Below are 23,041 nucleotides of genomic sequence, written 5' to 3' on the forward strand. Positions count from 1 at the left end.
CCGGAAGCCGGGAAGGAAGAGGAATGACGCCGCTGTCATGCAAACCCCGTCAGGTTCGCCATCTGCGGATGTCATCCATTTGCTCGCGGGACCCCATCAAGAGCAACATCAGGCGCTGGTGGACACGAGGGAGGAACGCCGTTTCCACACGCAGCAGGAGGACTGCAAGCTGTTGGACCGGCAGGTTCGGGCTGCGGGGAATCCCTCTACATCAGCCCCGCCCACTCCCGTGCCTCTCATGAAGAAGGGTCCTCGGGACGACCTGGAGGCGCTCCTGGACCTCTTCGAGAGGACTGTAGGAGCTTGTGAGTGGCCCCAAACCCACTGGCCGATACGCCTCAGGAGAGAGGCGCAAATAGCAGCAGAGCAACTACCAGTCCAGAACCTCAGAGTCTACGAGGACCTAAAACGAGCCCTTCTTCAGTGGGTCGGCCTCAGCTCATAGCAGCAGCTCCAGCGCTTCAGGTCGCTAGACCTGGGTGAGGGGGGCCGACCCTTCGTGATGGCTCAGCAGCTCCGGGCCGCGTGCCGCAGACGGCTGTTGGCCGGGGGAACATGGCCATCCAACTGGGGGAGGATCAGATGGTGGCGTGGCTTGGGGTTGGCGAACACCTACCAGCTGTCTCTCTCTCTCTCTCTTCCTCTTCTTATCTTCTTATCAGCGTCTGTTGGCACTTCAGGGTTTTGGGACATTTTGTTGTTAGGTGTCCAGTGATGGAGGTTATCCAGGTCCCGGACGTCCCGCAAGCTGCTTCAGATCAAGATGGCTTGTACTTATCAGGCATTGATGGATTCAGGATGCAACCAAGCCTCGATCCATCAAAGCCTGATTCAGCCCGAGGCATTGGACGAGAGCCGCATGGTTCAGGTACGGTGTGTGCATAGGGGACATCTGCTAATTTTGGGAACAAATTGGACTGTGTGGCGAGCACGACGAGGTCGAGGGCTGTGGGAGGATGGGGCGAGGCCGGTGGCGTGATTGATAATGAGCAACACGTGCGCGACGCACCGGTCTCGTATCTCTCACAGAGGAGCGGAAGCATAAAAGGAGGAGCGACAACAGTGGTGATTGAGAGAGGAACAGGCCTGGACTTGTGTTTTGTTTTGTTTTGTTTCATTGTGACAGCAGTCATCCGTGAGGGGCTGCTGTCTTTTACTTTCGTTTTGTATTTGTTCTAATTTATGTCATTAAAGTGTTTGAATGTTCGTCGGTTCCCGCCTCCTTCTTCCCATAACATCTGAACTGCGTTACAGACTGCTTTTAGTAAATTATAGGCTTATTTATGTACGGATGTCTCTTGTGGAAAGAGAATGTATGGGAGCGGGCAGTCGCACAGGTGGGAGAGGCTGAACCGGGACCACTGGAGCCTGAACCCGGGGGAACAGAGCGTTATTGAGAGGGTGACCCCCAAGGCAGTGGCGCTCCGCAGCATTTCCACAAATACAGACGCACATGTTTCGTTTAATCTCCCGAGTGGGAATCCCGAAGGAGATTCTCACTGACCAAGGCATGGCATTTATGTTACGAACCTTACGCGAACTGTTTAAATGATTAGGCATTAAATCGATTCACACCAGTGTCTATCACCCACAAACAGACAAACAAACAGGTGGAACGATTTAATCGCACATTAAAAACCATGATTTGGAAGTTTATTCACGAAGATGCCAAAAAATGGGACAAATGGTTGTAACCGCTCTTGTTTGCTGTGCGCGAGGTCCTGCAAGCCTCCACAGGGTTCTCCCCCTTCGAGCTTCTTTATGGACGTCAGCCCCATGGGGTGTTGGATATCCTGAGAGAAACTTGGGAGGACGGACATTCAGATAGCAGAAATGAAATTCAGTATGTGCTGGACCTGAGAACAAAACTCCACACTTTGGGACAGCTCTCTATGGAGAATTTGTTACAGGCCCAGGACAGACACAGCCGGCTTTACAACAAGGGAACCAGACGATGTGAATTTGCACCGGGAGATAAAGTACTTGTATTGCTCCCTACTTCTAATTCTAAATTACTCGCTAAGTGGCAAGGACCCTTTGAGGTCACACATTATGAGGTTATTCGAACAGACAAGCGTGCCGCACAATTGCTGAAAAGTGAAGCCAAAGCGTCTCGATCGCCCCAGTGTTATAAACCCTGTCTCCCCATGAAGGCTACTGGACGCGATGGAAACTAAACAATCAAATTACACTTCAAATTAATTTGATCAAAGATGTTTTCTGTCATTTTAGGTAGTTTTTATCATGCTGATTTAAGTTTAAGTGTTCGTTTTTTTTAAATAAGTTTGGTCTTAGTTATTTGATGCTATAAAAAACGGGAATGTGACGTCATGATTGACAGCTGTGATTGACAGCTTCTCTAAACAAAGTAGTCACTGAGGCACCAACTGACTTTTTGGAGCTTCAACTTTAATTTCTACATGTCCATAACTGTTTATTTCACACAGTAAATTTTGTATTAACCGTTTCTGCGGGAGTGAGGGCGGGACCTTGATACCGCAGCTTTACTTCCGGCTCACTCCTGCGCAGAAGCATAGTAAAAGAAATGGACACAGCGACCCCATTGGATTCAATGGAGAAAAGTGAAGTCAATTAGAAGCTCTCACTTCCTGATGGCTGAGCGACTGCGCAGACTCAAACTGAGCTTGACGACGTAGATGTGACGTGAGCAACCCGTCTGTCTTCTAGTAGCTGTGCCGAGAGAAATCTGAATCATTCCCTTCCGAAACTTGCAGACACGGAGAGTGTGAGTAGGAGCTGTCCATGAGCTAAGAGCAGGAGCAACTTTTGCTAAGTATTCTGATTAATTATTTTGTCATTATGCCTCCACGTCCCCCCGATCGCCCGCGAGCTTCTCCTCCTGTCCATACGGTAATTCTCTACTGTGCGACAGAGAGTCGCGTGGTTATGACGCAATCGTTAGCCTATTTTTACAAAAACTGCTTCTACGGGGCCATAACGTATGATACAAGGTAATGGAGCCTTTTATACATTTTCGTGTTTCTTTAGAAATAAATAATGGACAAATGGAGTCTTTAAACACCTCAGATGTAAAGTTATTCGCTGTCAAAGTGACACCAAAATGAATGGGAGTCAATGGCATGCTAACAGCAGGCGGGGGTCCGCTAATCAATGGCGGCGCCCGGGGAAGCTTCAGTGTTTTCTGAAACATTGGCCCCCTGGCAGAAGCAGATGTCCCAAATCTGCGCAAGATGTCAGCACCATATTAGGACTTTGGCGGCTTCACTTTTCACCAATGGAAGAGAGTGAAGGGGCGTTGTCCATCTTTTTTTATAGTCTATGCCCAATAGTTTTAGTTTTAGATGGCTCCCCGGCCTGAGTCGGGTATGTGGCATGGGGGGTGTGGTTCAGCGAGGTTTGCGACGGGAGAGAGAGTTGGGAGACGAGCGGTGAGTAAGTAGGACAAGAGCAAATGACAAACACCTGTGTCTTGTTGTAGCAATTGGCATGGAGAGACCGGATGTACGCTGTTAAAAACCGTGAGAAAGCAAGAACTAGAGACGACTGTCACTGAGAACTTCTGTAGAGAGTTGGAAGCAGCAAAAACCATCTTTCGCCACTGATGTTCACTGACACATAAATCAGAGACCAAAGAGTTCCAATCAAACAATGTGTATATTATAGTTCTGAGTTGGACGAACTGTAGGTTTCTGTGTTTTATTGTATGTATGTTCCCTGACTAAAAATGACATTGCAAAATGGCTGCAGGTCGTCCAACTCAAAAACATTTCTGATAATGGCAAAATAACATTTGGGAAACACTTGTTTAATAATTGCTTGCAGTTTTCACAGCTGTACAACAAATTGAATAAGTCACAGAAATAGAGGTTATGAAATTGTTTGTTGCATAAAATGTATCACGTCTAGTGATAAGTCCATGTACTGGAAGTATAAAAATCATATATATATAGTAGATAACTATAATAAATTGGCAAGATGTAAACAGTTCATACATATGTGCATACATGACGCCTGCGTCAGAAAAACAAAAAACCCAACTGAAGGCAGCAAATGGTGAGATAGTCCATGAAGAATCATCCAGTTTACATGGCGAGGCCACAACATGTGTGCGATGAGTGTTTTCATGAATTCATAACAAACTTTAGACAACTCTTTCCTAAATGCACTAAAACAAACAAGGCACTTTATGACAAAAAAAAAAAAGTTTTACAGGAGAAAAACAATCCCATAAAAGTTTCGTAACTAACACACAGCCCAATACTGAGGCCATCAGTGTGTTCCTCTTGTTGCTTTGTTTATTCGCACCTCTCCAACCTCGAAGGTCAGAGAACGAACGCCATTTTCTCTTAAAATGTCCAAGTGCTTCGAGCCAAGTGCTTCAGCTAGCAGAAGAGCTAACCTGTAAACAGTAACATGGGAATGTGTGATCCTTCTCATTCGGCCTCTTTCTCAGGGCTCTTGATGCTGTCTGTCCTCACGATGCATGTGGGCCGATGGCGATTGAGCATCAGTATGAGCTGCTGTCGTTCGTGCTTCAGCTCCTCGATCTGTGACTTCAGCTCTGAGTTCATCATCTCTAGACGTTCAGATTCCTTCAACGGAAGAGTTGAGGGCACGTTAAAGGGATAGTTCACCAAAAAATGAAAATTAGCCCATGATTTACTCACCCTCAAGTCATCCTAGATGTATATGACATTCTTCTTTCAGATTAATACAATCTGAGTTATATTAAAAAATGTCCTGGCTCTTCCAAGCTTTAAAATGGCAGTGATTGGCTGTTTCTGTTTTGAAGTCCATAAAAGTGCATCTGTCCATCATAAAAGTGCATCTATCCATCATGCATCTTTCCATCATAAAAGTGCATCTATCCATGATAAAAGTGCATCTATCCATCATAAAAGTGCATCTGTCCGTCATAAAAGTGCATCTGTTCATCATAAAAGTGCATCTATCCATCATGCATCTATCCATCATAAAAGTGCATCTATCCATCATAAAAGTGCATCTATCTATCATAAAAGTGCATCTGTTCATCATAAAAGTGCATCTATCCATGATAAAAGTGCATCTATCCATCATAAAAGTGCATTTATCCATCATAAAAGTGCATCTGTTCATCCTAAAAGTGCATCTATCCATCATAAAAGTGCATCTATCCATCATAAAAGTGCATCTGTCAATCATAAAAGTGCATCTATCCATCATAAAAGTGCATCTATCCATCATAAAAGTGCATCTGTCAATCATAAAAGTGCATCTATCCATCATAAAAGTGCATCTATCCATCATAAAAGTGCATCTGACAATCATAAAAGTGCATCTGTTCATCATAAAAGTGCATCTATCCATCATAAAAGTGCATCTGTCAATCATAAAAGTGCATCTATCCATCATAAAAGTGCATCTATCCATCATAAAAGTGCATCTGTCAATCATAAAAGTGCATCTATCCATCATAAAAGTGCATCTATCCATCATAAAAGTGCATCTGACAATCATAAAAGTACATCTATCCATCATAAAAGTGCATCTGACAATCATAAAAGTGCATCTGTCCATCATAAAAGTGCATCTATCCATCATAAAAGTGCATCTGACAATCATAAAAGTGCTCCACACGACTCTGGGAGGATTTGTGATGCATTTTGTGTTTTCTTACACAAACGCATCGCTTCACTTCAGAAGGCCTTTATTAACCCCCCGGAGCCTGTGGAGCACTTTTATCATGGACAGATGCACTTTTATGATGGATAGATGCGTTTATCATGGATAGATGGACTAGATGGACCATTCACCGGCCATTCACTGCTATTATAAAGCTTGGAAGAGCCAGGATATTTAAACTCTGATTGTATTCGTCTGAAAGAAGAATGTCATATGGATGACTTCAGGGTGAGTAAATCATGGGCTAGTTTTCATTTTTGGGTGAAGTATGCCTTTAATACGCCAGCGCTGCATGTTGACTCTTACATGAACCACTTACCCTTTGGAGATACTCCGTTCTCTCTTTCTTTTTGTTTCGACATCTTGCTGCTGCCACTTTGTTTTTCTCTCGCCTTCTTTTCCTCCGGTCTTCCTCTTCATCTTTCTGGCAACAGCAAAAATCAAGGCTTTTAATGAGTCTGCTAAATTTCCAACAATCTGCCATTTAAGTACTTCATTTGTTTAGGCAATCTGTTTAAAACATTCAAATTCACCTTTAAATTCGAGGAAGTTGCATGCAATATTTAAAAAAGAAAAGTTGAAAAGTATAGTTGCAAACTATAAACTGACCATTTTTAAGAGCTTTATCATTTTTGACCACTAGGTGACATCCATGCATAGAAAGTGTTTTGCTAATATTCAAAAGTGCTGTTGATAATTATTCATTTCTGGTTGGGATTTATATAAACATGTTCTCTAAATCAAAGAAAAAGGGACAGACCTTGAAAACATATTAATCATAGTATTCTGCAGGCTAGAGTGAAAAAGCTTTCTGTTTGCCATCAAACTGTGCAATGCAATAATTAATTGAAATATCAACAGACTTTTGGGGAATGAAAGCTATAGTATAGCATAATAACTACAGTCAGTCGGAAATAAAAAACATGAGTCTTGCTGATCACATAAACTGAGCCTGAACGGATGGCGATTATGCAATGCTTGTCGTTTAATAGTAAAAATAACGCAAGTCGTGCATAAGGGTATAATAAAAACTTCTTTAATAAATGACATTCAGTCAGCCTGCATTAACAGGAGCAGATGTTCAGTCAGCAACATCTGCTCAAATGAAAACACAACATAAAAGCAAAAATATGAATTGCTTTTATGTTTACTCTGTTCTTTATAGAGCTGTGCTTTTAAAAACTCGCTACTAACATCTCCAATATCAAACTGAATGAAAAGGCAGGAAATGTCATAAATAGTCCGATATAAAATATTTATATCTCAATAAAAACATATTTACAGTACAGTATTTATAATAAAATAAATATTTATGAGTACCAATTTACCACCCTACTTTAATTCAGTTAACTGTGACGTGAACATGTTTTACCGTGTTTACCTGACTCCATCTCTGGTCTAGTCTAAATATCATCAGTGTAGAGGATTTTTTCCTGTCACTGCAAAAATAGCCTGATATAATTGGGCCAGATGGCATTTTTGCTTTTATGTTTCATTTGTGATTCATTAGATTCACTTCTTTTATGATTTCAGAGTCTGTTTCACTGAAGCAGTGACTGTCTGTCCACTAGATGGAGTCACTGCAGTTTGATAAGTGCACAGAAAACACCACCACCGATATGTTTGAACACTGACTGCAACCTGACACACAGATCTGCTCAATCTTCCCAGGTACACAGGCAGTGCCGCTCCAAACTCACACACCTGTAAAGATAGAGCTGCACCTTCAAGCTTTCTGATTGGCTGAGCACTGGAACAAAAAATTGGTGCTGGGTTTACTTTGAAACAGTTTTGAATTGGAAATTGCTAGTAAAATATACACAGAATTACAAAGAAATGGCAAGTAACACATTGAATTAAAACGTAAAATTTTGAAGTAGAAAGACTGAAATTATATTTTCTTTGTAAAAACAAATTCCAATAATTTTTGTTTCATTTACAACTTGGAAAAATAATTTTCTACAGCTCACATGCATGATATTTACATGTAGTCTGAGACAAATGTGATGCCAAAAACACGTCATCAGAGAAGAGAAGAGATGTCGCTGCAAGAGGAAGTTATTCTGATTAAAGATTACGAGACATATGAATTTAAAACAATGATGTGTTTATAATAAACACTGCAATACTCCATAAAAAACATATAAGAATTGTCCATTTAGATTTTTAGCAAAGCAGTTTACAGCTCCACTTTTTAGTTTCCCTGTAGATTACTCATATACGAAACACACTGGGTCACGCTGATGTGAACTAGATAAAGTGCTGTTTCCTTCAGATGCCCTCAGTCTAGAGATGAAGACGCTCACCTCAGCTTTAATGGGGAGCGGCCGCTTGCCCAGCTTTCCCAGTAGATGTAAAGGCGACAGCATGGCCCCGAGGTTGTAGAGGTCGGCGTACTTCAGGTGCTGGGTTAGTGTGGTGGCAGAAATGCCCACCAGAGGGCCCAGACTGGGCAGTGAGCCCGCCGTCACCGAGGGGTCCGGGATCTGTCCAGGCATCACGTCACCAACACCCCTGACCACAGCTGGAGGAAACACAACACGATTCTGCACGTGAGACTAATAAGCCGTCTTTTGAAATTTTTGAAATTGAGTTGTCAGTCGAATATCAGTCGTTTAAGACACCACCAAGGCTTATTAAAGTGCCCCATTATGCTATTTTAAAGGTTCCTAATTTTGTTTTGGAGTCTCCTGCTATAGGTTTATATGCATTCAAGGTCAAAAGCACTTTAATTCTCTTTTTATAATTCTCTTTGCAGCATCAGCTCTTTTCTCAGTGTCTGAAAGGATTAGCACAAAAACTCATTCTCTCTAAGCCCCTCCTTTTCAAGAGTCTACTCTGCTCTGATTGGTCAGATGATCCAGTCTGTTGTGATTGGTCTACTCTGCTCTGATTGGTCAGATGGCTCAGTCTGTTGTGAGTGGTCTACTCTGCTCTGATTGGTCAGATGATCCAGTCTGTTGTGATAGGTCTACTCTGCTCTGATTGGTCAGATGACTCAGTCTGTTGTGATTGGTCAACTCTGCTCTGATTTGTCAGATGACCCAATCTTTTGTGATTGGTCTACTCTGCTCTGATTGGTCAGATGATCCAGTCTGTTGTGATAGGTCTACTCTGCTCTGATTGGTCAGATGACTCAGTCTGTTGTGATTGGTCAACTCTGCTCTGATTTGTCAGATGACCCAATCTTTTGTGATTGGTCTACTCTGCTCTGATTGGTCAGATGGCCCAGTCTTTTGTGATTGGTCTACTCTGCTCTGATTGGTCAGATGGCCCAGTCTTTTGTGATTGGTCAGATGGCCCAGTCTTTTGTGATTGGTCAGACGGCCCAGTTGTGATGACTGCAGTTATTTGTTCAGATTACATTCAGTGGAAATTGATCATGACTCATTTTTTCATGTTAAATTCTCGTGAAGTGAACAAAAGAGTGAATGTTACCCATCCAATTGTAACTGGGTATTTATGTTGAGTCAGGAATACTTCCTACTTATTGAAAACGAGAGCAAGTTATGTTCATGAGCTGACAGACAAGACATGTTGGAATATGTATTATAAATACCAGAGTGCTGATTAATGGATTTATGAATTTTATCAATATATTATTAGAGGCTTGTATTAAAGTAATCATTGTATATTGTATTCAAATGAATTTCCTCCAAATAAATTATCCTGTTTAAAAATTAAATACAGAAATATATCGTCTGAGATAATCTGACAATCTCTATATCCTGTGCAATTAACAGACATCCTCAAATTACATTACAGATCTTTATCCTGAAAACGTGTCCTGCTCGACTGATATGCAGCACATCAGACCATGTAAGATCACGATACTGTCACAAATGTACATTTAATTTGGATTAGTTGTATCTATTACAAAGATTACCAAGATGTGTAGCACTGGTCATCCTACCTAAAAAACAAAATATTCTAAAAACGTTTTTGCTGATGTTCCCATTAAGTTATAAAAACGTTATTTCAGAATGTTCTGTGATCATTTAAAACGTCCAGTTTTTTAATATTTAAAAAAAAAAATCTTGGTTATGCAAACATTAATGGATCAGTGGTTTGACTCCTGTTGCACGTATTCGAGAGGTTACTGTAAGTTTCTGTTTGAATGGGACATTTCGAGACTCACACCTGTAAGTTAATGCAGCTGTCAATCCCCAAAACTGACAGTGTGAACGTAGCCATTATTATTATTGAAGAATTGACACATCAACTACAATCATATAAGACTTCAAAGGGAAAAGTAAACCAAAAGTAATGCAAAATATGTTATATTTTATAATGTCCTAAATCCATGATTTAAAGATATTGTCATATCTTTACAAAATAAAAGTCACCCTCACAACACCACCTGTGCAGAAATACCAACAAAGCAGCAGCAGGTTTTGTCCAGATGCTCAATCTGTCACTGGAATCCATCATTTAGACCTTTTCTGACAATAAAAAAACAACTGAACTATAAAATAATGTTTTTAAAGTGCCCCTATTTTCAGGTATGACCTTTCATGCACAGTGTAATACAGCCGTTTGTGAATGTAAAAGCTCTGCAAAGTTTCAAACATCAAAGTGCAGATAAATGGATTTATTGTCTCCCAAAAGAAATTCTGAACTGCCTGAAACGAGTCGTCAGTAACTCCAGACTCACTTCCTGCTAGAACCTACGTAGGTTTGTAACTAATTTGCATAATGCCAGCTTATGGTCTTCATTGGCTGAACAGCTTCTCTGCTCCTCCCTCAAACACTGTAGTTGTGTCTGAGACTGGAAGAGTTCGGTTCATGTTGTTCATGTGGAGAAGACGCTGTTTTCTGCTGACAAAGCAAATCCACTTTGATGAGATTGATACGGTAAAACCCACGCCATCGTTACTGTTCGCATCACTCTGTTTACAAGTGCTGTGGAAGAGCTGAAATTAAAATAAGTATTGGGTGTTTCGTTTCAGACATGCGCTGTAAGCGGTCGACCAATCACAACAGAGTGAACCATCTGACCAATCAGAGCAGAGTAGACCAATCACAACAGACTGAACCATCTGACCAATCAGAAACAGACTGAGCCATCTGACCAATCAGAGCAGAGTAGACCAATCACAACAGACTGGGACATCTGACCAATCAGAAACAGACTGAGCCATCTGACCAATCAGAGCAGAGTAGACCAATCACAACAGACTGAGCCATCTGACCAATCAGAAATAGAGTAGACCAATCACAACAGACTGAGCCATCTGACCAATCAGAGCAGAGTAGACCAATCAGAAACAGACTGAGCCGTCTGACCAATCAGAAATAGAGTAGACCAATCACAACTGACTGGGCCATCTGACCAATCAGAGCAGAGTAGACCAATCAGAAACAGACTGAGCCGTCTGACCAATCAGAGCAGAGTAGACCAATCACAACAGACTGGGCCATCTGACCAATCAGAGCAGAGTAGACCAATCAGAAACAGACTGAGCCATCTGACCAATCAGAGCAGAGTAGACCAATCACAACAGATTGGGCTGTCTGACCAATCACAGCAGAGTAGACCAATCACAACAGACTTGGCCATCTGACCAATCAGAAACAGACTGAGCCATCTGACCAATCAGAAACAGAGTAGACCAATCACAACAGACTGGGCCATCTGACCAATCAGAGCAGAGTAGACCAATCACAACAGACTGGGCCATCTGACCAATCAGAGCAGAGCAGACTCTCACAAAGGAGGGGCTTAGAGAGACTGAATCCTTGATCGAATTGTTTCAGACACTGCCAGAAAGAAAATTTAACTTTGAAATTAGGAACCTTTTAAATAGCATATATGGGTTACTTTAACTAACCAACAGAAATGTTACATACACACAAGTCTCCAATTATTGTTTTGAACACATGTTGATTGTGCCCATGCACTGTCTATTCTGCACATTAGATATTCAATATCTGACATGTGTATATAATACGACCACTAACAGACCCTTGGCAAGATAAGCTGCTCCTTTCCCCCTGTTTTTTTTACGAGAGGCACAAAACTAGACCCAGACACATTCTCCTTAAAGCCGTGGAGAGAAGAACTGAGAACTGAGCCAAGATCCGCCCGCTGCCCGAGTTTCCCCCGTCCAAATCTGAGTTCTCCATGTCAGCCGAGAGGAATGTGGCCGCAGACGAACAGGACAATGTCATCGGCCTCAAATAAAGAAACCCTTCAGATGTGCAGTCCATAGCTTGAGAAGAACTATTTTAAAGAAAACATTCTCAAGTCTTTCCATTCTTACAGAGAGATGAACTACAGAAAGGGACCGGCATGAATGAGCTTCTTGAAGAAACGCCCACACTATGACACCAGAAATCACTGCCATATGTGAACCTCTGCATGGCACACACAACCGTTCTGACTCAGAGGAAGTTTCATTAGTCTTTGCTCATTGCTCATACTGAACGTTAGTCATTTAAACAAACACCTTAACCTACTAACTTAAGCACATCGCTCGTCATGCACTCTTTCTCACAGAGAGATCATTCAAATTATGCAGCTTGTTGAGAAGTGTTACTTTTGTAAGAGACTTTTGCCAGGCAGACAATATAAAATGAGGAAAAATATGCCTTTTTAAAGGGGTGGTATAATGCCCTTTTCACAAGATGTAAAATAAATCTCTGATGTCCCCAGAGTGTGTGTGTGAAGTTTTAGCTCAAAATACCTCACAGATATTTTTATATAGCATGCTAAAAAAAAATATTTTTGAGGGTGAGCAAAGCACAGTTTTTGTGCCTGTTCCTTTAAATGCAAATGAGCTGCTGCTCCCGGCACAGGGGGCGGAGCTTCAAAAGCTTGCACTCACACACACACATGCACTGAAAATTTCAAAAACTTCTAGCCTTTTATGTTCAAACCGGATTCAGACAATGATGGAGAGACTCAAGAAGAAGTGACAACATGTAGAAGCAACAGGACATTTCTGAATGGTTAGTTGATGAATTTATGAAGCTTATGTGTAGTTATCTTCTAGTCATTGATTAGCATATTCTGTCTTGATAATCTATAAATCGTGTTCAGGGGGCGGGGTTTATGTAAATTTTAGGGTTGGTGATGTCACTAACCCGGGAGGAAGCTCGTGTAGTCTCTACCAGCCGTTTGTTGTAGTCCTTAAAAAAGAGATTTCTTTAAAAGCAAATATCTCCCTTTGCTTTGAACTTTGAGTGTTGTCACTTTGCAGATGTTGTTTATGATCAAACAGCAACATTACACACTAACTAAAGCTAGAAAAGTCAGATCACAATCAACCACCCCTTTAAAGGGTAACTCTCACCAAAATGCAACCTAGGCTCTTTTAGTTAATCTACTCGAGGCAAAAGCATAATTAGAATGGAAAGGCCACTTTTAAGTTTGACCGTATTTTTGTTTTCGGTCAAAATGCCTTGTGAATGGGAGTGCTTGGGGCACTTCTATGATAGCATCAAAAACGCTATTTTTAAAACAATAAAAGACTCGACACAACATTAAACTTTGCTGGAAGTATCACCAGGGGCTCTACACATGAACTCCAGCATTGAGAACATTGTTTGTGTGCACAGAGTTTACTAAAAAAAAAGATTTTGAACAACTCACTTTAGCTGTTGTTGTTTCCGTCCGCCGGCATTTTGACAGTCAAATATAGTCGATCTCTGAATGTGAATGAACTGACTCTGAATTTTAGTATTGTTTCTTATATGAGGATCCTTTTTCAAATACAAGGTCAAAATTGATTTTCACTTACGACAAAACAACAAAATATCTGTGAATTTATATGGAACTAAGCTTTAGGAGCTTTCCATCTTTATTCTCCTCCCTGTTTCGGAGATCGACTATTTTTGACTGTCAAAATGCCGGTGGACACAGCTACAGTGAGTTGTTCAAAATCTTTCTTTTTAGTAAACTCTGTGTGCACAAACACTGTTCTCAATGCTGGAGTTCATGTGTAGAGCCTCTGGTGATACTTCCAGCACAGTTTCATGTTGTGTCAAGCCTTCTTAGTGTTTTAAAAATAGAGATTTTTGATGTTATCATAAAAGTGCCCCATTCACAAGGCATTTAACCTAAAACGAAAATCCAGTCAAACTTAAAAGTGGCGTTTCCATTGTAATTATGCTTTTAAACGAAAGTTTGCCTCGAGTAGATTAACAAAAAGACCCTAGGTTGCATTTTGGCGAGAGTTACGCTTTAAGGAGGGACCCGATTTTATGATACACAGAAATGTCAGAAAATATTTGCTTCTCCGCACGTTTTGACTGTGTTCAGTGTCTATTTTGTGAACAATGTGGATAAGCTAGAACGGGTAAACATGTGGACACTAGACAATATTGATTTCTCGTTTTTAATCGATTGATTTTGATGAAGCGATATCTTTTAGTTTATGCTGTTTTCCGTTGATGCGTCAACAGTTACCATCCAATAATCTCAAGCTTTGTGCTTTGTTACTTTTGATAGGAAACAAAGTTTCAGCTTTCAAATTCTGTCACTTTTAAAATGAACTTCAAATAAAAATATGGCTTTGGCGCACTTTAGGCCACGTGTCCACCAAAGCATGTTTAGCCAGCTGAAAACTTCTGAAAATCTGCGCAAGTGTTGCCAGTGTCTGATTTCACAGATAGTGTGATTCTGGATGTCAACACAATGTAAAGTTCATGCTCCGGCCCTTGTTTTAAATGACCTTGTTCGGTTGTTGTGCTTGTTATTGTCGTCTGTTGTCGTTGTATGCTTGTATGTGGCGGTTTGTCGTTTTTCAACTCTCAGCGTCCAGAATAAAAACTTGTGATGAGCGCCTTTTAATTAAACGCTCCCATTGAAAACAATGGGGGAAATCCTTTGGTGGACACACGGCCTCATCTTGGATTCAATCTTTAATTTCAACTTTAAAATTTATTTTAATGACTATAAACTCAATAGTTAGTAGTAGTGGAAAGTTTGGACTCGGATCACTGAATCTCGTTTAGCAAAATGAACAAATCTTTTTTCGAGTCATTTCGTTCATTTCAGCAGAATATAATTAAAATGTCATGTTAAATAGCCCAACACATCTAGTACTTTTATTTGAAAAAAATAAATAAAAATAAAATACAGGGTAATGCAGCCAAAGCCAAATTAAAAAGACACCGAAATGTTTAATTAATTGATTAGTTGGGTCTTAAGTTCAGGCTCTTGCAGTCTGTTAGTTCACCTCACCTCCTGATCCGAGACGTCATTTCTTTTCTAACTTCAATTTTATCACATCTGTTCCCCACCTCGTGTCTTCGGGTTCGAACTTCGAGACGTTTCGTTAGTTCAGTCGACTCGTCAGTGTCTGATCTGGGCAGTAGCACCTCACTGCAGTACACGAGATCCAGGGGGAGCTGGATCCAGATCTAAGGGGTGGAGATTGGTAGGTTTAGGTATATGTAAGGTGGGAGATCCAGATCCAACTCCTCCCCCTGGATTTCGTGTTCTGCAGTGAGGTCCATCTCGATCTGGGCCATGTGACACAGCCCCATATGTGCATTTGAATGCACTGCAGGTATCAGAAATGATCTCTCGAGTCTGGTTCAGGTTCGGCCGGGTCCGAGTCTTTCGTTCTTTCTGTTAGTCCCATAGAGACTATGCTGTCAGTACCGCAAAGAAAAATGATTAGTTCATCTCTCGACTCTTTTCGGGTTCGAGTCGATTGGTTCTTCAAGTCACAAACCCATAGGCTGAATGCAAAAACAGAAATGATTAATTCATCTTTCGAGTCTTTCGGGTCTGAGTTCTTCGTTCTTTTGTCACGTGACCGCTGGTCTCTCGCTACACAAATACAACATTTCGAGTCTGTAGCCTAAGCTATAAAGGTCGATCAGAAGACACAAAACTCGCAAGTTTTGAATTTTTCTATGCACAGCTAAAATTGCTTCAACACATTCAGTTCTACCAGGTGTTCAGACACCTGAACAATACATCTGCAACGTCTTTGTGGAGTGGAGACTTTGCAACGACAGCAACTCTACAACAATGACAGCAAGAAACTAGAGCTGTGTGATTCTCGTTTATATACTGTCTATGGTGATTCTAGTGCATTTCTTTCCTTCACAGATCTGCGCTTTCATTCCTCCCTAAAAGCCCAAACTTGACATCCAAATCAAATACAGTCTACTGTTGCTAAACTGCAGGATGTAGTCGATGATAAAAAGAGTTATTGAACACTGTCGGTTATGATTCGGTCTTAAAGTGACAGTAGCCTAATAAACCTGCTGCTGTCCGTGTCATTAATGTTAATTTAAACAACAAAAGACAGAAAAAAATCAATCACTGCTCTTTTTATTAGGGTTAATCCATATTTCATTTATACAGTGAAGACTACGCAGTGTTGTTTTCCATTTGATTACTTTCTGTTAATAAAGAGTGTTCTGTTTACTATTATTAGGCTATGGAATATGTTGCATGTTGCTTGCCAATAATTAATGAGATGTGACAAGGTTCTCTCACAGTTATGAACAAACGTACTTCCAGTAACGTTAATAACGTTTGTTCAAAGTTAATAACGTTTGTTCAAAGTTATCTGGTCTTTAATGATGTTCTCAAAACATTAGCACAAAAACATTATTTATAAATTGTTCATGGAATGTTTTTTTAAGAAACATTTTAGTTGGACGTTTGTCTAATGTTTTTAAATGTTACAACTTTGTTTTCAGAACGTCCAGAGAACATTCAAAAGTAACATTCCATAACGTGTGAAGAATGATGAAACGGAATGTTCCCTTAACGTTCACATAGCCAAGAACATTTGAACATGGACATTTTGAACATTTTGTTGATTTGGTAAAAAAAAAATCCATTTATCACTACACAATATCAGACAGATATGGAGGGATCTTCTGTATTTGCCAGAACACTCAAAAAAACCTACAACCTCAAAGAAAAAATGCTCACAATATATAGTAAGCTTATATTCCCATATCGGCATATACTGAATAACCCGATGCTTAACTAAATCCCGTCTGCAATACATTAATCAGGAACATTTTCAAGTGTGTTTCATATTCAGAAGGTGTGTGAGGTTTCTCTGTCTACAACACGAGCCATCTCACTAAAAGCCCCAATGGAAAAATGATTTCCACAGTAAAAAAAATCACCATCTTTGAAACTTTTAACACACTTCCAAATAAAACTTCATACCGACCAGTCAAGACAAGTATGTATTGAGGGAATGACAGCATGAAGGATTTGGAAAAATAAACAGAATACAACACTGTTCTCTTTGTTTAGATTTTCACTGGAAAGTTCTATAGAGCGCTTTAGTTCAGAGCCGTGCAAACCGACGCTCTCTCCGCTGTGACCGTTACCACATGTTATATTAATATTTTGATCCATTATCACAGAGAAAGTGTTGCTCTAATTGATTGATTGCCCCGTTCTTCAGTAAATATCCAAGTAATGCTGTCTAACACTTTACAGGGAATGATGAAACATGCCACACTTCATTATGTTGCTTGTCCAAGTATAATATGGACAACAAGCAAAATAAATACAATAATCAATTTATTATATGTTAAATTCAGCACAACCAAGCTGAACAACACATCCATAGAAATTGAGAAATTGTGTTCAGCAAGTAACTGATTTTAAACTACGTCTATAAAAACATAAGTGACTTTAAGAGTTAATATTTAATAAGGCTATAAATTATAGCTGCACAAATCTGGATAATTTGAGAATCACATTTTTTTTTCAAACTGAGATCATGATTCTGAACAAACAACTTAAAGTCCCCCTGTAGTCAATATTTTTTATCCTTTAAACTCATCTTTGATCACCAAAATGTAATTTTTTCCTTGAAAAAAAAATGCCTTAAAATATTTTAATTCGACACCCTTGCCTCATTTAGTATACGCGGTTCTATGAATATGCAAATGAGCCCTGCCTCCACTTACTCGCTCAGCTCAGAGATCCACTGGTTGACGATCACACGTTGATCTGATTGGTTACACTGATTTGGTTCACTGCAGTTTTAAGGAGAAAATACTCAGCAATGCTGTCGACTTATGAATTTACACATGGTTTGTCTTAAAGCATATTAAAAACACCACATAGACACATAAACTACATTAAAAGCTGGATTTTCACCACAGGGGGACTTTAATTGATTTGAATTAATTATTATTTTTAAATCTGTTTGAATGAATGATTCAATGACTCGCTCATACTAGGTGTGTTGGACTTGAAGCGGCGCTGGACTGATCGTGTATCTCATCATATGGAGACGTCTAATGCTCTAATCGCTCGCAGGGTCTTTAATGTCACACAACGATCATTTCAAGTCCAACACACCTAAAGACTTCTTTGTTTCATTACTGGATGAATCAGCGTTTTTGAGCGAATCTCTTGAGTGAATGATTCAATGACAAATACATTTTCTAACAGTCACTTGTCGCCACCTACTGGTGTAACAATGTAATTGATACAATCTTTATTTAAAGCGTCAAGTTACTCTCAAAAGCTGATTTACTCTATTTTTGATCGCTACCATAGACATCAGTGTTTATATCCGAACTGTAAACTTTTATCCAGGTTCTGTGATAATCTGAAATATTGTAGCACAGAAATAATCACACTGTGTGTGTTGAAAAGACACAGTTTCATATCTACACATGACAACGGCTCTCTCTGGGTCAGAACGCAGATCTGAATGTTTGCTGTGATCGTACTTTTTAAAAGTTTAATAGACAGAGACGAATCATTGCCATGTTGTGTGTTTGAATCGAGATCGGCATGTTTTAATGATTAATCGTGCAGCTCCTCTACAAATGAATTCAAATTAGATTCAGTAGTTGTAACAAGCGCCGCTAAAACAGTTCAGTCTAATTAAACACCTATTTTTAATATTTTTGTGTGCTTTCTGTGTATTTTTATGCTTGCTGCAGAATCATATTCTTATAGCAACATATAAACATCTGATTGTAAGTCGCTTCATGTGAGTCGTGTTTAACAGCATTCAAATTAACCATGAGGTTTCATTTAGTCCAACAAGGCAAAGATTTTTCCCTGCTTCTAATTATAAAAGTGACTGAAATTACATCCTAAAACGACACTTCCAAACTGACACGAAGCAAACCTTTTTCAATCATCAATTTAATGTTTAAATATTGTTTTAAAGACATATGTTAAACTGTGTTTTAGATCAATCTCAAAACACTGAAGTATAACCACATTCCTGCATGGAAAGAAGTGTTTTCAGAGACAACAGATTTCAGATATGCGTTGAGCTCACTGTAAATGAATGCAGTTTAAAGTCGTTTCATATGAAGTATAGCATAAACATGGCATGTTTAACACTAAACACTCTTCACATTTTATAATGTTAACGATACATTTAGATCATTTTACACAGTTGCTAATGCCTGAGAGCATCATAATGCACATTGATACCCAGTAGGTTTATTATGAAGGTAAAACAGTAGCAAAACTCGAGAGCATGTAAATGTGAATTTGAGAACTTGTACAATAAATATTCGTACTTGTACATGAACATTTACACTCACAGCTCCAATGTGAAAACCTGTAAAATAAAAATCTGAAGTTGAATGTTGAAATTTGCACTCGCAGACAATAGTCACAAACCTGTATTCTGAATCTGAAGCTGCAGACAATTAGACACAAATGTGTAAAATGCCATTCACAGAAATACAACGACAGACACAAACTTGTAATATATATTTTGCGTTTAATCTTACGTTCACATTCGCAGTACTACCTCAAATAGGCACTTGCAGCTTCTCAAATCTGTCACTGCAATTTCAAATTTCGCGCCTTGACTTTTGCTACTCTTTTCGCGATATATCAGGTGCAAAACTAACTTGTGCACTTGAAACTCAGAGGCGGTGAGAGGGAAAGGGGGGCGGGAGGAGGGGGGGTCAAAGGAGCCGTTTTATTGGTTGGCACCTAGCCAATGAAATGGGAGTTCGATGATGTCACGAAACCCGCGTGCACTGAAACACTAACATGGCTTAATGCATTAGACTGATATTAAAATAAATAAACGAAATTATCAAACTCAGTAGACACAATGCTAATGCATACTACAGAAAAGCAGATGAGCACAGAATATGACGTAAAACATATGACGTATGCCCTATATATATATGGTATATATACCATAGACTGTAAAAGACACACACACACACACACACACACACACACACGTACGTATATATATATATCATTTATTTATGTTTTGTTTGTTTTTGTGTGTCCAACAGTTAGGCTAGGGTGAATATTTAAAACATTTACATTTTTCCAAAGCGACTTACATTGCATATTAAGGTATACATTTTACATTCTTATCAGATAATTTAGGTGCATTTTCATATTGCAATGGAATTGGCACATATATATATATATATATATATATATATATATATATATATATATATATATATATGAAGAGTTCAGATGCAAAAGCCTATATATATATATATATATATATATAAGCAAATGTGTGTTCAGTGCAAATAAACTTGCTGCCTAGTGTTTTATTAATAAAGTAACAAATTATGTTTTTTTTTTATTGTTTTTAATTTTTATTTTATAACTGTTGGTCCATTAAGCCTCATTAAGCGTTTTCTTGGGTTTTGAGGAAAACGTACAATTAAACGCGTTGCGTTCATATTCTGTGCTCAATTTTTTTCTGTATAGGCTATGCTTTATGGTGTTTCCTGTTTGGTCTTTTAATACCACTGTCTCAATTAAACGCGTTGCGTTCATATTCTGTAAAACTATTCCAGTAAAACTAATGATATTTCATAAAAATATTTTCCAAGCGTTTTAAAAAATAGCTGATACATATGCATACAAATGTTTGCATTGTGGCTGGCGTTGTTCATTGGTGAGGCATCGACCAATAAAATGACTTCATTCCGACCCCAGCCCCGCCCCCGACTCTGCTCTCTCAAGTCTGCATTTACAAGTGCACGAGAGAGTTTTGCTACAGGCATATCGCAAAAAGAGTAGCAAAAGTCAAAGCGCTAGGATTTGAAGTTGTACTGCCAGATATGAGGTTGTGAGTGCCGACTTGTGGTTGTACAACGAAACTGAACTAAAGCACAAAGATAAATGTGTAGTACACAATTGTGCCTGTCATTTTGTTTATGTAAATGACACTTTACACATTTGTAACTATTAATCTGCAACTTCGAATTCAAAACACAGGTGTTCTGAGTATTGTCTGTGTGTGCAAATCGATAGATGCAGCTTTTCACATCAGAGCTGCAAGTATAAATTTCAACTTACAAATACAAATATTAATTTTACAAGTTCTCACATTCAAATTAGCAAGCTCTCGAGTTTTGCTACTGTTTTACCTTCATAGTTTATTGACAGTGACATATATTTGCATGAGTTACTGTTGATCACATCATTGCGTGTATGAGCTGTGTGTCATAATCAACGTTCCTACATCTGTAAAGGTCAGTGTCATTTCGTTGCATTATGCATGCAGTTATAATAGCACTGTTATGCAATGAGAAACAGTTTCACACATTGCTTCCAGATTTTATCGCCCACTTCTTTTTGAGTGGAAGTGAAACCCTTTTCTGAACAGCTGAAAATGCTGATGATCTACAGAGAGTTCATTTAACTTTATCGTGATGTAACATGCAAATTTTTGCAGCACTTAAGTTTTAGAAGACACTAATGCCACATTCGGACGATGTATATTTCCAACTGCATATTACTGTAAAACTGGAGTTGAACCCAGATTTGAACCCTCAGTACAATATAAATTTTGAATTTAAAAAAGTTTGTGTCTACAGTGTTGCTGCCCATTAACACACATGCATCCGTTTCACTGATTTCAAGCTTAATGGATTGTGTGTGACACCGGACAATACAGTGAAATAATGTATAAGGTAAAGATGATGAACATATGAATGTGCATTTGCACCACGCCCTACTGTGACTCAAAACGATCTCAAAGCGGAAGTTTCTCTTATGTAACATGAACTTCAGTGTTGAGTCTGTCTGTCTGTCCCATCATCAGTGAACATTCCCTATGTAGGCTACAACTAGAGATGGACATGCCTGAGAGAAATGCGTTCAAACTTGGAAATAGAGAGGTAGCCTATTTAAGTTGCATAACGCATGCAGCTCCTGCAACAGAATCTATTGTCGTTATTCAAAATAAATACGCACGTTGCTTATATTGCAATGTACATTCTGTGCTTGCATACACTCGGGCTGTGTCTCAAAACCTAGCGAGTTCCCTAGATAGACAGCATTTTTGCGCATCACTGAATCGGAGCGCGCGCGCGATGTCCATGAATGCTCCTGCGCGCGTCCGATGCGCAAAAACGCGATCCGCTAGGCGTCTCTCTGCGCTTTGAGACACAGCCGGGGAGAAATGCAGAGCCTAGGACTCGAAGCCGTGCAAAAGTTGTCAAAGTTGGCCTCTTACCTGACTTTGGTCTCGAGGTGAGCGAGTGGAGTCCCTTTGTGACGTCAGCTGGAGGTCGCGAGTAGATCTTGAAGAGCGGGAATCGTTGCATCAGCTCGAGTCGCGAGCGCTGATCCCTGATCGGGAAGAGCGAGGAATGCGGAAGTCAGACGTCAGCAGGGAGGATGAGAAATGAACTGCAGGGAAAACACTCATGGAGAAGTGGAGAAGTGAGGAGCAGAGACTCGCTCCACCCCTTAGAAACCAGAAAACAAACATCCCGTTCACCGTCAGCGCTTTACATGCCCTCAACAAGCAGAAGTTCTTCTTAAACGGCAGATTGATGTACCAGGACCGGTTTCTTTAGCCGTTCATCAGTAGCTACCCCGTCAAAAAAGGGTCCTCATATGTTGATGCTCTTATTTAATGGATATAAATTGTTCCAAAACTGCAGTATAGCTTGACCCTGCAATCCTGGAGGCTGCAGTTTCAGGACTGCAAATAGGACCATATCTTTTCACTTTTTGTATGTACTAGCACTTTATACTATACTTTATAGGCTACTTCTCCTAAACAACCCATAGCCCTAAACATTGCATCATTTTTAACCTCATTTGTTTCAGTTTCAGTTTTCTTGAATTTAAAAAGACTGATACTGGGAATGTTAGGAAAAACAAACTAACAGGGAACGTTTTGTTTACGTAAATAACACATTTCTGGCTAACCAACAGAGAGAGTTAGGATGTCTGTTCTGGGAACATTATGGCAACCAAAAATTGTTAGCTGCGCGTTGGTAATCCTCCTGATTTTTTATTATTTTATTTTTTTTTTATCTAATTTGTTTCAATATATGAGTTCAGATTCTGGTTTTAAATACAGTTTTCTTGAGGAAAATACCTAATTTTTCAACAAAGAAGTAAGCAATTTAGGTTCGCAGTGTGACGTTTTTCATCTGGTGTGCGACAATAAACTTATTTGCACTACAAATTAGTGTG

The 23,041-nt window shown here is 39.6% G+C and overlaps 1 protein-coding gene across 2 annotated transcripts; it reads right to left on the bottom strand.

Annotated features, from left to right (window-relative positions):
- Positions 1-3,328: 3,328 nt before the first annotated feature.
- On the bottom strand, positions 3,329-22,642 carry jdp2a (Jun dimerization protein 2a). 2 transcript variants are annotated; one of them, XM_079853223.1, is made up of 4 exons: positions 14,834-15,012; positions 7,953-8,170; positions 5,966-6,070; positions 3,329-4,574 (listed from the first exon to the last, which is right to left on the bottom strand). In XM_079853223.1, exons 2-4 carry the CDS (start codon positions 8,142-8,144, stop codon positions 4,416-4,418), a joined length of 456 nt encoding a protein of 151 aa, XP_079709349.1. In that variant the 5' UTR covers positions 8,145-8,170; positions 14,834-15,012; the 3' UTR covers positions 3,329-4,415. The 2 variants fall into 2 exon arrangements, with proteins under 2 accessions (XP_079709349.1, XP_079709348.1); XM_079853222.1 differs by lacking the exon at positions 14,834-15,012 and adding an exon at positions 22,068-22,642 and having other exon boundaries at positions 3,338-4,574.
- Between the last annotated feature and the right edge of the window lie 399 nt (positions 22,643-23,041).

Source organism: Squalius cephalus (genome assembly GCF_949319135.1).
Source record: "Squalius cephalus genome assembly, chromosome: 20".
Taxonomy (NCBI): domain Eukaryota; kingdom Metazoa; phylum Chordata; class Actinopteri; order Cypriniformes; family Leuciscidae; genus Squalius; species Squalius cephalus.

What these genes read in the sequence shown, in the direction of transcription:
- jdp2a (XM_079853222.1), bottom strand. Translation starts at nt 22,158, where the DNA reads ATGCAACGATTCCCGCTCTTCAAGATCTACTCGCGACCTCCAGCTGAC. An exon ending in CACCTCGAGACCAAAGTCAG is followed by an intron (nt 8,171 to 22,067) that starts GTAAGAGGCCAA and finishes TGTTTCCTCCAG; the next exon opens with CTGTGGTCAGGGGTGTTGGT. An exon ending in CGCTCCCCATTAAAGCTGAG is followed by an intron (nt 6,071 to 7,952) that starts GTGAGCGTCTTC and finishes TGCTGTTGCCAG; the next exon opens with AAAGATGAAGAGGAAGACCG.